Source organism: Lissotriton helveticus, chromosome 11, assembly GCF_964261635.1.
Source record: "Lissotriton helveticus chromosome 11, aLisHel1.1, whole genome shotgun sequence".
Classification (NCBI taxonomy): domain Eukaryota; kingdom Metazoa; phylum Chordata; class Amphibia; order Caudata; family Salamandridae; genus Lissotriton; species Lissotriton helveticus.
This window is the reverse complement of record NC_136072.1, coordinates 1,024,634,477-1,024,648,565: the sequence shown is the minus strand read 5'-3', so window position 1 is coordinate 1,024,648,565 and position 14,089 is coordinate 1,024,634,477. Positions and strand designations below refer to the sequence as shown.

Here is a 14,089-nt window from a genome sequence, read left to right as displayed (position 1 = left end):
CGCTGTGTGGACCAGACAGCGATTTCTCCTCAAGCACGCCACAATCCATAAAAATAGGACAACTATGGATTTAAAAAGCAGTGCAAGCCCCACATACTTTCTATACTATCTTTGAAACTATACCAACATCAAACATGACATTTGGTTTTTCATAGGCATATCTGTTAATATTTTATTTGCATAGTACTCATTATCTTAAGAGTAGCTTCAGGACATATGCTTTCAGTTAAGCAGGTGCATGCTTGAGACCTCAAAGCAGTATGTTTGGAGGTATAGAAATAAATACATTTTTAAAATATAGTTTGACCATGCTGCTTGCCACAGTTCATTGGTGATGTTCTTTTCCCATTGCACAAAATTATAGTGGCCTGCTAATGGTTTATGTATTTGGCTCTTTAAGAACGAGTCAAGATTAAATGGTTATTGACTGTGATGTTGGTCTAGACTGTAGTAATCTGTATGCCAAGTAAGTAACGTCATTCATTTTATGCAGTACCATCTGCTGTAGGTTTTGCCTTACTCTTCTCATTCACAGAAACAGAAGAAAGAAGGGATGATGTGGAACTGTTGTTTAGTTCCCCTGGACCTGTGATGCATGAACACATACATTCATACCTTTTTGATTGGCTATATTGCCCAAAGTAGCGATGTAACAGTCAGTGACATCAGAGTGCTGACCCATTACCCAACCCTCTGCCACTCTGCAGCCTTCTATTAACTGCTGGCTCGAATTGGGAAAGGGCAAAGAGTGCAGTAAGTAAACTGGTCTCTTACTTTAGTTTCTGTATGTTTTTCTACCCTCATGACTCTTGAGACCCAGGGTCACCAAGCACAATGATGGGGTACCACAGATGAACTCAGAAGTAGCAGCTACTACACCTGACTACCCCTAATTCATGTTCGTAATAATGCTATGGTTAAAAGTGTCTTAAATTGACAAATACTCTCACAAATTCACAATCATAATTGTGTGGCTTACCCATAGTGGAATTTGATCGTCTCTTTCAGCCTGAGTTGGGTGTGTTTGTCATTTGTAACCTATTTTAATATTTGCAACCCTCCTGTTGCACGACTCATGAGAATTGTTATTGCATTTCTCAAACTTTAATCTGCATCAGAATTAATTGAGATTTGACTTCCATGACTTTTAGTTTTTATAGCAACATTTGACAAAAATGGCAATAACACTAGACATGTTGCTTTGAGACAGTCAGTATAAAAGAGATGATGTCTCTGATTATAATTCGCTTGGTGGGTTGTTCCAAAGGGCTTCGACTAAATTGAGGATCCTGCCCCTCCCCCCGATTACCTTGAGACCCTCACAGGTGAGTAATTGTGCTTTATAAGAATCATGATTGATTGAAAGAGCTTGCAAATGTGACTGTGACACAACTGAAGCACCCTGATTTGAATAGAGTGCACTGTGCATTACATTCAGCATACGTTGTTTAATTGGACAAGAGGAAGACCATGTTGAATGTGAATTAAATAGCATACCTGAATAGACTTTGACTCCATGTTTTTCTGTTGAGTGCTATTTCCTTTAGTAAACAGCTAAGTACATGAAGTGGGTCTCAGGTTCCTTGAATGTTGCTTTTTGTTGTCACATGGTACCCAGTCCAGTAGAAGGAGTGTGATATTGTCTTATGAAGAGATCACAGCCATGATTTTCCTGTTATGAGCAGTACTCGAGTGTAAAGCAAACTAATGTGCTTATTTTCCAGGTGTGGACTGCGACATTGATGTCCCAAAGACCATCCAGATGGTGAGGTCTCAGCGGTCAGGAATGGTTCAGACGGAAGCACAGTACAGATTTATATATATGGCAGTACAGCACTACATTGAAACATTGCAGCGTAGGATTGATGAAGAACAGGTATTGCACATAAGTCAATGATGTACCATGCACATATAGCTTCTACTTGGGATGGGACTTTTATTGGATGAATGGACCACTGATCTATACAAGAATGTAAAAATGTATGATTCATTATTAAGTTGAGCCTATAAGACAGCGCAAGCTCTGTGTTTGGAAACGACCTGTTGTCAGCCTACCAAGATCTGAGGGTGGGCTTAAAATATGCTCATTATATACCATTGTTTGGCCTTATTGTCACTCTGATTTGCTTGGTTCTTATTCAATGACTTGCCTTGTCCATCTTGTGGTTGTCCCTTCTATGATGCATTCCCTCTTTACTTTTATCCTTCCCATAATTTTTTCTTATTTTTGTTGAAGCACACCACCAGAGTACATGTGTTTTCCAGCTGTCTCCATCGTGCCCTTCTCTTCCCTCCTCTATGTTGCTTTCTCCTGGTTATGTGCTTCTCCCCACACGTATTGTTCCTTGTTACTTGCTGTCTCCAGTGTCCTAGTGCAGTATTCTCCCCCTCTTGTGTTTCTCTCCCACAACCCCATGTGCGGCTTTTCATCTCCCCCCTCTTCCCCTACACCTGTGTTCTTATTTTGTTTTAATTGATACTTTTATGTTAAAAAATCGTAGTCTTTTTTATTTACAGATTCAGATGCCACCCACCATCTTAGATCAGTAAATAAAAAATGAAAGCAAATGGCACCTAAATCAATCCACTGGCACACACAGGAGTGTTGATGTGACTTCCATTTTATTTTGAATATGCTACCCAGTATTGCCAAAAGCAGTTTGCAAAGCATTTAGGTCTAAAATGCAAGATCTATTGGGCTTGCCTATGCTTGTTTTGTAGATGCAAATGCTCACTGGAGTAAACATTTTTGAGCCTGCAGTATTTGTATACAAAATGTCTCATTCTCTTTATTTTGGGGGCTTAGTTGACAACATTGCTGAAGATGTGATTCCTAGGTCTGCAGCTGCCCTGTCCTAGACATCCAACATAATCCTACACAATACCCAACCTTCCCTGCTTGAAATGAGGACACCGTGCTAGGGGTAATTGCTCTGCATCATCTGAGATTGAAAAGGCTCAGTTGCACGACTGAAGGCCAACAACATTAGTACAGGGGTGGGGCTTCATCTGGAGCTGCCCAGCTTAAAATGGTGTTTGTGTCTCTTCACGATTGAAGTGGCATAGTTGAAAAATGTGGTGTATTCTCCTGTTTTTGGGTGAGGTGACTAACAGAGGCGTAGTTACTGGAGTCTGTGGATCTTGCCTCCATGTCCATTTGAGGTTCTTTGGACCTGTGTGTGATCCCCTCTTGCGACACAAGAGATGCTGAAGGCCTGTCAGGGAGACGTGGATGGCACAAGCGCTGGGATTAGTGAACGAGAATACAGCTGTGGGGGTAAGGGACCTTCTCCCTCCCCCTAACCTCCCCTCACTTTCAACAAGATGTGCTTTAGAGCGTGACACACTTCCTCCTCTATTTTGTGGGTGGAGATAAAAGGGGGGGATCACAGAGCTACTCGCAATATGAGCATGGCCCCAATTCTCCGGGCTCCGTGGACTGCACCCTGGCTGCCATACAAGAAACAAGACTGGTAATAGAAGATAAAGTAGACACAACGTTATTGGATTTAGACCTTCTGTGCACTGTTCAATAGGAAGTCTCCAAAAGGGTTGGACAGACCGGTATTGGCAGAACTGGGGCCTGGAATAGGGGAGACCTCTTTATAAACATGTCTGACTTATGTGAGAGACTGCAATTTTTAGAATTCAAAACATAAGTAACATCTGTATCATTCTGCAGTATTGTTTTTTTTTTATAGATTCACATGCTTGAATCTTGATTCTTCCCCGTCGTCATTGTGGGAGTCCCACAGTAACAGTAGAAATAGTAGTACTGAAATACATAGACCTCCATAGAGAGAAAATTCAATTGAGCACTCTATCAACCTCATTTTATAACATCCAAAGTTCAGCCAATCACAGCAGAGACCTCAGAGTAACCCTCTCCACAGAGCCATCACACCTCAGACTCCTTACCGCACATGGTACGATTGGGAGTCTCTCTGAGCTCTGCTCAGTGACAGTTGGCTTTTTCAACTTTTGACCTCCAGCTTTCAGCTCAAGGTATTTCTTTCTTTGACTTTCATAATGCCAGATAAAAAAGGGTTGTGTAGGCCCTATAAGTCTTGTGGCAAATCTAGACATTTCTCAGAATATCCCCACAAGCAGTGTCTCTATTGGTGCTACCCTGACCATAAGCCCAGGGAATGCAAATACTGCCGCACCTTCTCGGCCAAAACCCTCAAGGATAGGGAAGGAAGACTGATCCTTTGGCTGCAGAAGAAAAAGGCAGTTTCTGAATCTGGCTCTGACATTGAGGAAAAGCTTTTCCTCCAGGAAACGAAAAGAAGGTAGCTCCTCTTCTCACTAAGGGGACTCCAAGAGTTCAAAATCAGAGAAGCAGGAAAAAAGAGAAACGCCACCGAAAGCAGACAGAAGGAACTCTAAAATCATCTGCTGTCCAGTTTCTGCTTCTATTACACCTGTGAGCGATCTTTCTTCTCATCTGTCGACGGCATCGTCAACGACCGCTATTTCTGTGAGACCTGAGGTGATTCCTTCGCCTTCGACAGCTGGTACAGTGACAGTGACAACGTCGACGGTCAGTACGTTGATGGGAGCTGTGTTGGCGGGCCCGCAGTTAACTCTGACAATGGAGTCACTGTCGACGAGACCATCTCCGATGACGAGACCTTTGATGACGAGAATTTGTCCGTCTACGACCACTCCGTCGACGACGTTGTCCTTCTATCCGCTGACGGTCGTGGTGTCGGCGGGAAAAAAAATCCATTTGGAACTTTCTAAGATCCAGGATTATTCAAAAATGTCTCCGCTGCCACCTACACGTTTGCATGACTTCCAGGAGTCTGAGGATGACAGCGCGTTTGACTTGCATATAGTCCTTCCCAGCTAAAAGTCAAATGTCCGGACTTTGATGATGATGACTTAGAGGACATGAATCCATCCTCATACTTTGCAGCAGAGTATTCAACTTTGCAGCAGAGTATTCTTCCACTGACTCGGCTACCGTTTAGCAGCCTGAATCTTTCCAAGAGTGTTATTCCTACGAGGAAGAGGATCTTCGCCATTTTAGGGAACCATCTATTAACGTTCCAGTGTCATTGGTAACAGACTTACGTTACATGCTAAATGACTACTATAGACGCTTTCCTGAGACAAATGCTCCACAGCATCCTCCACCGCCTCAGCAGGCCCTGGTGGAACACGCAGGACCAGTGACTCCTAGACCCAGGAGGGAAAAGGTTTTTCCTCCTTCTATCGCTATTCCTGATGATTCACAAAACGTGGAAAACAACAGATAGAGGAAGGAGAAATACTGATGTTGACACCCAGGACAAATGGGATAATTACGTAGTTCCAACACCGTCATCTTCTATCCCACCTCCTGCAGACTCTCCCCCTGCTGACATTGGGAGCTTTCATGACCTTTTAGAACGTGCCTTGAGGCGCTTTGATCTACCCATGCCAGTTAAACAAGTTAAGCCTTTCTTATATGACTTTAAGCCAGGTACTCAACGATCCATTAGGGCAATTCCCATAGTGCATTACATATGGCAGGAGGGTCTAAAACTGATGCAGTCTCCCAGTAGTAATCCTAAAGCTGGAGAAAAAGTACAAAGCACCAGATAATTTACCCACATGCCTCATCGGTCATCCTAGATCGGATTCAGTAATCATGCAGGCTGCTCAAAGAAGAGCTAAAAATCCAGTATCTCAATGGTCTGCACCTCCGTATAAAGTAGGACGCTGGCTGGACAACATAGGGAAGAGGTTTACCGCCCTGGCAGCCACTTCTATAAGAGCCGCCAATGCTATGGCCATTCTGGGTAGGTACGACCGACAGATGTAGTCGGACATCTCTTCGCTCCTAGAACATCTTCCCGAAGATAAGAAAAAGGAAGCAAGAGATATCTAATTGAAAGGGGAAAGAGCTTCAACTGAGATGATAGAGATTGCAACGGACATCTCTTTGACTTAATTCCGACAAATGGCAGGAGCAGCAGTGTTAAGGCGTCAGAGGTGGCTGAAGGCAACTAGCTTCTGTCCTGAGGTTCAGACTAAGGTGCTAGATATGCCTTTTGACAGTGAATGCCTATTTGGAAATCATATAGATGAAGCCCTTCAATCTGTAAAAATGGACACAGACACGGCTAAATCCCTGGCAACGCTAGAACAACGACGTTTCCAGTCCTTTCAGGGCAGAGTTCGAGGGCAGTACACATCAAGACCACAGTTCCAACAGCGGTTCCAGCACTACCCTCAAACATCCTTTCAGGCGTACAACCAACCTTACAGGTCCGGCACTGCATCATCATATTCATGACCCACTGGTCATAAAAGACAGCAATCTGCCGGAAGACAACATGATTCTAACAAGAGGCAATGAGATTTTCCAGGCCTCCTCCCGCTACAGTCCCACAACAATTTGAACCAACTTACTCAAATTCTTAAAAAATTGGACAGCCATCTCGTCGGCAGATGGGTTTTGGATGTCTTCCGTTGCGGTCATACCCTAGAGCTTGTTCAGTATCCTCTCACTACCCCTCCTCCGAAGGTACTACATCATCATCTGCCAGATATCAAGAGGCAAATAAAAGTTCTTCTCTCCAAGCGTGCCATAGAAAAGGTACCCTTACGTCAGTGCAATCAGGAGTTTTATTCCCACTTCTTCTTAATCTTATAGAAGACAGGAAAATGGAGGCAGGTCTTGGAACTCCAGTTACTGAACAAATTCATCAAAAAACAATCTTTCAAGATATTGTCTCTGCAGGACATCCTTCTTCTTATGGAAAAAGAGGATTATCTGTCATCTCTCGATCTTCTCAATGCTTATTTTCACATCCCCATTCCCCTCAAGCATTGAAGATATCTCAGGTTCGAAGTGCCATTATCAGTTCAGAGTGCTTCTCTTCTGTTTGAAGTCGGCCCCCAAATGCATGGCACCAATAGCTGCCTTTCTGAGGCGCTCAGGTCACCAGGTATTCTCCTGCCTGGACGATTGGTTGATAAAAACTACTTCTTTTCAGGCAGCCAAGAACTTTACTCAAACTTGCCAGAATCTCTTCCAGTCTCTGGGTCTCCACCTCAATCTAGAAAAGTCATCTCTCATTCCTTCCAATTCTCTGACTTTCCTAGGAGCTTGCATCGATACAAATCTCGGCAAAGCTTTTCCAACTCGCAAAAGGGTCTCGCGTCTCCAGCGAATTAATTAATTAATTAATTATGTGCTTATATAGCGCTGGAATCACTCCCGAAGGGGTACCTCCGCGCTTCGCCCGCTGCGAAACCCTTCCTGGCTTCCCTGAGAGATGGTCCCTTAATGGGTATCTCCAGGGTGAGACCAGGCATCCCCGGCGGTCTGGTGGGGCCGTTAGTGAAGATGAGGCAAGCTAGTGCCCAGAGTTGCCGAGTGTGATCGCTGATCAGAGTGGGCACCGAGGCGAGAGAATTATCGAGTCCGCTGACCCTGGTCCAGAAACCTGCCGCGTCGGGAATCGAACCCTGGTCCCGGGCCGTCCTCTGCTCTCGGGTCTGCCGTCTCTAACCAGTGAGCCACACTACTCCAATGACAAGCCTTTTATCGTCAAGAAGGTCCGTTTCTGTCAGAAAGTACAAATCTATGCAGGAGATGATGTCCTCATGCATTCAACTAATTCCGAACTGCCGTCTTCTTATGCGCCCCTCCAGGAGCAATTGGACACTCAATGGGTTCAATCCAAGGGGTCATTCAACGACACGATTCAAATCTTGGCGGCTATGAAAAACGCCATGTCTTGGTGGCAGATGACTCGGGGCCTGTCCTTCATTCACTCAACTCCTCAGTTTGTGATGACATCGAATGCGTCCATGAAGGGCAGGGGAGCTCACCTCCAAGAGCTTCAAGTGCACGGAAAATGGTCCAAACAGGAATCAAAATGCTACATAAACCTTCTGGAGTTAAGAGCAGTGTTCTTGGGCCTCAAAGCATTCTGGCCTCGGATTCGGGGATCTCCAGTTCTGGTCCGGACGGACAACACCATGTTTTATCTCCAGAAACAGGGTGGCACAAGATCTCAGGTTCTCTCTCTTAAAGGGCAAGAGATTTAGGAATGGCTTCTCCTCTACCAAATTTCACTCCGAGTGGAACACGTGCCAGGAGTCCACAAACAGTGAAACGACTCTCTCAGCAGGGTGTCCAAACTGTGCCACGAATGGGAGCTCAACGACCAGATGTTGCAGATGGTCTTCCTGTCTTGGGGCTTTCCAACGTTCGATCTACACAAAAAGTGCACCTTTTACGCAAGCAGGGCTCCTCAGCTGGGATCATGGGGAGACCCTTTCCTGCTCTCCTGGACAGGAAAATTTGCCTACGCTTTCCCCCTGTTTCCTCTCATTCCTCGAGTTCTCCCAAAAATAAAACGGTAGCCGTGCCGCATAATTCTTATCACTCCCTGGTGGGCAAGGCAATTTTGGTACACAGATCTTTTCGCAAATCAGAGTGCACTCCGGTTCTCTTTCCTCCTAAGGAGGAGTATCTTTACTATCCTGCTTGGTACATCAGTTGGCTACCAGTGTGAGGAATGAATGTCTCTCCTCTGGTTGATTATGACTTGATTTATTGTTCACCAAGTTAACACTGGGCTTGGTAGGTTTTTGGGGAGGAGTTGGTGGAATGGAGCACAGCAGTATTATGGTTGCATCACAAAGATGGGAATATAGCCATAGAACTGTATGCGAATAGATTGAGTAGTGCACTGCAGCATTGGGAACATCTCTTGTATCCTGCAGTGCTTACCTTACATCGTTATACTGGAGCAATGAACACCCCTATTTATAGCAGTGCCTTTGCATAGGCAGAGACAGCAAGACTAATAACCCCCACAAATGTCCTGATTATGATGATACCCATATGTCAGGGGTATGCCGGTGGCTACCAAACAATTCAAGGAAATTGCTTTTGATTGGATCTCAGATTGTGAAACTGTGTTAGATGGATGGGCAAAGTATTTCCAACTAGTTTTTGCATCTATGCCTGTGCTGATTTGATATGGGAAAAACCAGGGGTCCCACTACAGGTACGCAAGGACATAGTAGATGCAGATGGAAAATGTTTCATTGTGAAAGTTAATGTTAAATGGTGATATTGGTATGTGTTTATCCTCCAAATATTTAACCTGGTTTATTACTACAAACAGTGAAAAGTTGTTTATTTGATGCTGGGAACACAGCATAGTATGTGGCAGGCTATAATTGTGTTATTGACATGAGGCTTGATAGGCCGTAGCCACCACTGCATGCTACTTTGGCACTACACAAGTGGCTGACAGAGTAGAATAGCTGTGCTTTGTAGAGAGAAAAACTCCTGGAGACCAGAGAATATTCTCCTTTTGATAGAGACATCTAGCCGCAGATTCCTTTCCTATGACTTTCCAGGCGTCAGACTGGATCCAGATTTTTCTCAGCAGTACCCCTGCGCGCTGGTAGGTGGCGTTGGTCGACTTCACGTGATGTTGGTGCTGTGTTTATCGTCGTCATGACATCCTCATCGTCAATATAACCTCCACTCCGGCGTGCTGACATCATTTATTTTCGTTCTGCGCCAGCCAGCGCCGAACCGTTGAAGAGAGCTACCCCTGTCAATTTTTTACAAGCTTTTTTCAACCCTTTTGTTGACTTAATTGGTATGTTTACAACGAACACCATGCCGACGACGTCACATGGAGTTGACTGACCTCACCTACCGCAATGGTAGGTGGAGTCGGTCGGGGTACTGCTGAGAAAAATCATCCGGATCCAGCTTGACGCTTGGAAGTTCAAAGGTAAGGAATCTGCGGCTAGATCATGTCTCCACCAGATAAGACATTACCGAAGGTAAGTAACTTGTCCTTTATTCACAAGTGCATATGCCAATATCCCAAACTGATAACTTCCTAGTGTGAGTCGAAACAGGGCACACAGTGAATTCAGTGGAACATATGTGTAAACATTTTTTACCACAATCCCTCACTGTTGGTGAGGCAGAGCTCTGACATGCATCCCATCTCAGCAGTTACCAAGTACAGCACTTCAGGACCAAACCATTGTGCCACAATGGGGGAAAGGATAAACAATGTCTTTGTAGAAAAAGAGAAGTCTGTGGGCAACAAAGGTACAGAATTGGAAATTTAGGGGTGATCAGAATGTTATGCATTAAGACATCAAAGGAGATTAGGGATACCTCTTGAAAGAACGAATAAAAGCCAAGGAGAAGTCAGTCAAGTCGACATATATCAGACTCGAGATCAGATGATTGAGAATGGCTGGGTGTTGAAAACTGGCTGTTGTGCCACCTGATCTATAGCGGTCCATGATGGCGGCTCGCGGCTAGTCCCGGTTAGGTCGACTCCAAAGGGGTGCATTTGACGTGCACATAAGGTCTGTGGATCTGCTGGCTCATTTTGTGTTTGCATTGTGACCCGGGTGGATCTGCTCAGGCTGGTCTGTGGTAGCGACTTGCTGAGCAGAATTGACGTTTCCCTTGGTCCAATAAGAAGCAGAGGGGTGACATCCCTTTCCGACTTGAGGTCGTTCGGCAGTCCTACGGGAAAGCATTGAGCCGGCTACCAAGGCAACTTTGTGGTACCTGTGGGATTGAAGAGACTGCGGGACTGCATTTCTACTTTTACTCGCTGCACTCTCTTCTGTGGCTGTCGGACAGACTGCCAGACGTACTGCTACATTGTTGCAGCTTCTTGTGGAGCATCAATCCCACGTGGAGCTGTTTAAAGGGGAATCGTATGAGACTGTCTCTTTGTGGATCCTCTTGTTGGTAACTGCTTTTTCAGCGGTGATTTATTCTATTTGGGTGAAGCTGTGGTTAAGGGTGCAGCAAGGAGGGGTGGGCGGCCTATTATATTCAGCCCTTCCACCCCGCGAAGAACATGGAGGAAGCGTCTTTTGCTGGGTAAGACAGCTACCAATAAAGTCAACAGCTCAGGTGAACCCAGAGATTCTGTTCACCCTGCTGCCCCCCACACTTCGGGTACCTCTGGTGCAGATCTGGGCATGCTTGAACCAGGTAGCGAAACTTGGGGGGGACTGGTCAGACCTGCCTACCGACCCAGGTATAACACTCCCTTCCATGGGAGCAACAGGAGCAGGTGCTGGAGTGGTGACTATGTACTCTCAGAGGACCTTGGATGCCCATATATCTCCTCTTCTCAGTACTACGAGGGGTAATGGTGGTGAGGGCGTGCCTCCTGATGCTATATCCAGCGTGAATGTGTCTCCTGATGCTACATCCAGTAGGGTGGTCTTTTATACAATTCCCCTGATGGCAGCACCAGTCTCGACAGAGATATCAGTTAGCACAAGTCCTGCTTTATTAATTTCTATCTCCCTGTGGCCTGAACCCCTTATTCTGGGGACGGATAAATATCCCTTACCGGGCGGACGTCTCTGGGGCCCAGCGGAAGGGAGTGGGGTTGTGACCTATTTGACTCTGTGAAAGGCCAACGGGAGAGAAGGAGAACCCACAGGTACATACCCTACAGACCTCTTCTGAGGAGAAGGCTGCTATTTCAGGAGATTCAGCTTTTCCTGTTCTTCATGCTAATGTACAGGAACCGATATTGAAGACCAAGATCAGGACATTCATTTAGATTCCTCTGGGAGATGTCCTGCATTTTCGGAGCCTCAAGATCTGCTGATGCCCCTCTGCTTGGTCCAGCTTGAATGGTGGCTACAGGCGTATATCGGTCCTAGGACAACTACTCAGCTGGAAGACCTGGATTATCTGCTTTCGAACAGGGGGTCCATGACCCTGCTTTTCCACGAGCTGCTTTGGGACCCAGAGGGAATTGAACTAATGCCTACTAATCCCCTTCTACCGGTGTCCGTCTCTGTCCTGTCTACTACCCCTTGGCCATTGACTCAACTGCTTCTTTGGTTATGGCCTCGGGGTGAGTCTCTGCAGGAGTCTTCATCGGATCTGGATGCTCCTACACTGGCTGTTAATTATAGTCTTCTGAAACGTAGGGAGGAATATAGGAAAGACTCTCTTGCACTGAAAATAACTAATTTGAAGACTGAGGTAGTTTTGAGAAATCTGTCAAAAATATGGACATTATGGGGGCGTGGCTAGCAGCCGAGCATGATGGCCGCAGCCTAAACGAGCTCCGGGACCACTGGAGTTTCTCCCTGTAAATTCGGTTATTTATCCTGTCCCTGTAACCGAACGGATCTGGTTCTGCTACGCCTGCGGAATAGATTGTGCTGCTTCAGAGTCCAGGATACGCGGCGGCAGCTGTCTAATGAACGACGGTCTGACTGCATCCTACATACCACGCTGAGACCAGGGCCTCGTGTATTTTCTTGGCCCGCGGAAGTGCATTGCTGGGCAGCCCAAGATGCAACTGGGGAGCCATGAAGAGTTAATATCCCTACCGGAGATGCACCTGAAGACTCGTAATTGAGGTGGAGGACGACACGCGGGAGCGTCTGCCCCTGCTGCCGCCAAAAAGACAAAGGGGAGCTGCGTGAGGGATCCACGATCGCTCCTGGGTCCTCAGAGAACGTGAATACAGGCCCGATTGAATTCCGAAGATAAAAACCCCCGGTGGACAGGAAATACGGCCTGGCGCTGGAAAAGAGAATGACGGTGTAGACTGAGGCCCCGGTGAACGAAGAGGCCTGTAATCCATAGCGCCAGAGCTGCTGTAAGATCGCCTGTCACCATCCGAGGGCCCACTGAGAGGAAGCAGTCTGATTGGCCGCTTGTGTTGCGTTGCTCCAAAGGCTAGCACTGATGACTGATACAGCTCGTAATTACACACTGTGACAGGGGGTCCCCTACCTGAGTAGGTACTGGAAGTTGCCGAACAATCGGAGCAGACATCACCAGACCCACATCACAACCTGCTCACTGCATGGGGGTTTCCCCCTCCCGCCACCTACCGCTACAGGGTGCTGTGAGGCCATAAACGAGAGACGCTTCTGAGTAAGCCCTGCATTGCGTAGGCACGTGGCCGAGCACAGATTTTGGGACTCCACTGCGCCAGGAACATAAGTACACCCTCCCACCAATTATAATCGACGCTACTAGGGGAGTTGGTAGGAAACCCGGTAGGCCGCATGTGATGGAAAATCGCACAGCAGGCAGCGGCGAATATGCACATAATAAAGAACCGTCAGAGACATCACAGACGAGCGTTGCCCGTGCAGCCTCCCCTGCAGCGGATAAAGTAGATGAGGTCACACTGAGGGATGTACTGGCCTCCCTGCAAACAGTCCAATCCTCCATTGGTACGATCGCCACAGATATCTCCCTAATACGGGCAGACTTTTCTAAAAGGACTGAAAGAATGGTAGAGGTCGAAACTACAGCGGCTGCCCTCTCCACGGCTACCCTGCAACGACAAGTAAGACGCCTGGAAGCAGATAACAAACTAATCATGGGTAAACTGGACGATCAGGAAGGCCGCTAACGACGCAACACTGTGCGACTCGTTGGCGTGCCGGAAAATACAGGTGGACCAGACCTAGACCTCTTTATGGAAGACCCAATTAACAACCAATTGCAACAGCGGGCCTGTCCAGCTTCTTCTAATTAGAGAGGGCACATCGCGTTCCAGGTGGGAGACCGCGCCCAGGCCCCCCCCCAGACCAATTTTGGCGTGCATATTCAATTTTTGGGACCATGACGCAATTCTGCAGGCGGCAGGCGGCAAGAATAGCCCCCCCCCCAATCCGGATCGACAACAGTGCTGTCACACTCTATCCAGACTACACAGCTGCAATTACCAAACAGAGACATAACTTCCTAGAAGTGAAGAAAGAGATGCGTGCCAGAGAACTTAAGTACTCGATGCTTTTCCCAGCAAAACTGAGAGTGGAGGCAGAGAGAAAGACCTGTTTTTTCGCGACACCAGAACAGGCCCAAGAGTGGTTGGAGGGATGGCGCCCAGGTGCAAGATCCAGGATATCAGGTAAACATCAGCAACAAGTAGTGACGGAATCACAATCATCCAAGAACAGAGAGCACAGTGAATCGGGAGACTGAGCATACTTTGATGAACAGACCCACAATCGATGCTACAATCCCTGCTGTCTGTATGCCGGGAAGGGGGACCGCTATCGCCATCATGGACCACCGAAAAGACAAGTCTCA

At 46.6% G+C, this 14,089-nt stretch overlaps 1 protein-coding gene across 2 annotated transcripts in view; it reads left to right on the top strand.

The window, feature by feature from the left end:
• PTPN11 (protein tyrosine phosphatase non-receptor type 11) overlaps positions 1 to 14,089 on the top strand; it is a 581,214-nt gene that overhangs the window by 468,555 nt on the left and 98,570 nt on the right. For both annotated transcript variants that reach the window (XM_078667419.1, XM_078667418.1), the window contains exon 13: positions 1,725 to 1,876. In XM_078667419.1, the coding sequence (XP_078523545.1) occupies positions 1,725 to 1,876 (152 nt within the window). The remainder of the gene's footprint in view (positions 1 to 1,724; positions 1,877 to 14,089) is intronic.